The sequence below is a fragment of the Piliocolobus tephrosceles genome, chromosome 8 (genome assembly GCF_002776525.5).
Source record: "Piliocolobus tephrosceles isolate RC106 chromosome 8, ASM277652v3, whole genome shotgun sequence".
NCBI lineage: Eukaryota > Metazoa > Chordata > Mammalia > Primates > Cercopithecidae > Piliocolobus > Piliocolobus tephrosceles.
This window is the reverse complement of record NC_045441.1, coordinates 127,559,519-127,562,200: the sequence shown is the minus strand read 5'-3', so window position 1 is coordinate 127,562,200 and position 2,682 is coordinate 127,559,519. Positions and strand designations below refer to the sequence as shown.

Below are 2,682 nucleotides of genomic sequence, written 5' to 3'. Positions count from 1 at the left end.
ACCTCCCCTTGGCCTAGGTGAGGAGCTCAGAAGTGCCACATGAGGGGGCAGCAGCCCGGGGAGGGCCAGAGGCAGGGCCAGGAAAGCACCATTTCCTGGGGGGCTGGGGGCAGGGAGGTGCCCTACAGGAGAAGCCAGGAGGGGCTGCCTGCCCCTGGGGTGGAGGCCAGGCTGAAGCAGGCTACAGCAAGAAAGACCTGAGGCAGGCGTAGGGCCTAAGAGCCCAGCTGACTGGGCTTGGTGGGTCTCCCAGGGCAGCCTGGACCAGAGAGCAGTCCTGACTTTGCAGGGGATGCCCAGCGAGGGGCCACAGACACTTCTGGACCTCCCCTCCTCTCTCCCTGGAAAGGAGCTGGGGAGCCCAGAGTGCAAATCTGTGGACCACTCAGTTATGGAGGGAGGCTGTGCCCAAAGGAGGACACTGGGGTGCGCCCCCTCCACCACCTCAGCCTCCACCGCTGTCCTCAGTACAGCCGCTTCTCGTAAGAGTACAGGCCTTGCACGCCACCCTCCATCTGGGCCAACATAGTCCGCTTCTCAAACTTGAGCTCTCCTGAGTACATCATGGACCAAAGGACAGACAGCTGCGGGCCCCAGTATCCTGGCAGCCATGCTGGATGCCTGCTATGAGGTAGGGCACGAACTTCTGAATGGACCCTTTGTCCTGGATGGAGCTGGAGATACCCTGCGCAATCTTCACCTTATCCCCCTCGATGAAGTATTGTTTCTGGCTGCTGCTGCTCTTCTCCATGGCATCCAGTGAGTCCATGCCCTGGTACTTCTTGAGCCACACCCCATCTGAGAAGAAGTACTCACTGGGGACCTCCGTGGTGGCAGCCAGCAGGGAGCCCATCATCACTGTGGAGGCTTCATGGGCCAGGGCCTTGAGCATGTGCCCCACGGTCTGGATGCTGCCATCGGCTATTACAGGCGCACCAAAGCGCCAGTCATACTCGGCCTACTTGTACACAGCAGTGCCCTGGGGCTGACCGCAGGCCATCACACCCTGGGTGATGCAGATGGAGCTGCAGCCCATGCCCACGCCAAGCCCTTCCATACCAGCGTCAATCAGGTTCGTGGCCTGGGCTGCTGTCACCATGTTTCCCCCAGTCACCTGGAGGTGGGAGTACTTCTGTTTGATGTAATGCACCATGGTGATCTGATACACTGAGCTCCCTTGGGAAGGGTCCAAGACTGTGACGTTGACGCCCACCTGGGTGAGCAGGTCCAGGCGGTATTTGTCATCCTCATGGGTGCCCACAGCTGCCCCGCATCGCGGCTGCTCATGGGACTCCTTGGAGGCCACAGGGTAGTCTCGGTTCTTCTTCAGGTTTTTGCGGGCGATGATGGCCACCAGCTCATCACGATCACTGACGACAGGCAGCCTCCCTTTCTTGCTACACTGCAGGATCTCATTTGCCTCTTTCAACATCACACCTGCTGGAGCCACCACCAGCTCAGTCCTTGGTGTCATCACCTCACTGAGGAGGGTGGTGTGGTCCTTCTCTGCAAGAATGTCGACGTCTCGGAAGGTGACGATGCCCACCAGCTTGCTGCCCATGGTGCCCGTCTCAGTGATGGGGATGCCAGAGAAGCCATGCCACACCTTGGCCTCCAGCACATCACCCACAGCATCCGAGGGGCTCAGCACCACGGGGTCCACGATGAAGCCCTGTTCAAACTTTTTGATCTTTCGCACCTCCTTGGCCTGGAACTCCGGGGTGCAGTTGTGGTGAATGAAACTAATACCTCCCATCAGAGCCATCGGGATGGCCATGTCAGCCTCTGTCACAGGGTCCATGGGGGAGGAGTTGAGTGGCATCTTCAGCATGATCTTCCAGGTCAGGGCTGAGCTCAGGTCCACCTTATCAGTTATGAAGTCTATGAATCCTGGGAGAATCAGGAAGTCATTGTAGGTGAGGCTGTGGGCGCTGGCAAAGAGCTGCTGTGCGGTGAGCCGGTCCTCGGGCACGTAGCGGGTGCCACCGCTGATCAGGTAGTCTGCCATGCCGCCCGGAGACCCCACCACCTGACATAAACACCTGGGTGGCTGCCAGCCGCCGCTGCTGCTGCTGCTGCTGCTGACGCCGCACTGTGGCCACGCTGTTGCCGCAGGACCGGCAGGCTCGTGCTTAAGAATTTTCTTTTGTTTTTTTTTTTTTTTGAGAGGAGTCTCACATTGTCGCCCAGGCTGGAGTGCAGTGGCGCGATCTGGGCTCACTGCAAGCTCCGCCTCCCTGGTTCACGCCATTCTCCTGCCTCAGCCTCCCGAGTAGTGGGACTACAGGCGCCGGGCCGCCACGCCCGGCTAACTTTTTTTTTTTTTTTTAATTTTAGTAGGGACAGGGTTTCACCGTGTTAGCCAGGATGGTCTCGATTTCCTGACCTCATGATCCGCCCACCTTGGCCTCCCAAAGTGCTGGGATTACAGGCGTGAGCCACCATGCGGCCAAGAATTTTCAAGAGCTTATCAATCAGTCAGCCCTTGTTAATCCTGGAGAGGACGTGTGATGGTATATTGTGGTGGACCTTTACTGGACACTGTGGAATAACTGGAGTGGCACTTGTGCTTTAGTCCAGTTGGCTATCCCTTTCACCCTGGTATTTCATCAACCAGAGGATAGAAAAATAAGACATCATAAAGCAAGAGAAACCCCTTATGGGTCTTTTTTTTTTTTTTTT

The 2,682-nt window shown here is 57.4% G+C and overlaps 1 protein-coding gene across 1 annotated transcript; it reads right to left on the bottom strand.

Moving 5' to 3' along the window:
• Positions 1-464: 464 nt before the first annotated feature.
• Positions 465-2,008, bottom strand: LOC111524798 (inosine-5'-monophosphate dehydrogenase 1-like). The gene is given in 2 exon segments (XM_026456354.1): positions 465-586; positions 589-2,008. Coding segments are annotated over 2 exon segments (1,542 nt in total).
• Between the last annotated feature and the right edge of the window lie 674 nt (positions 2,009-2,682).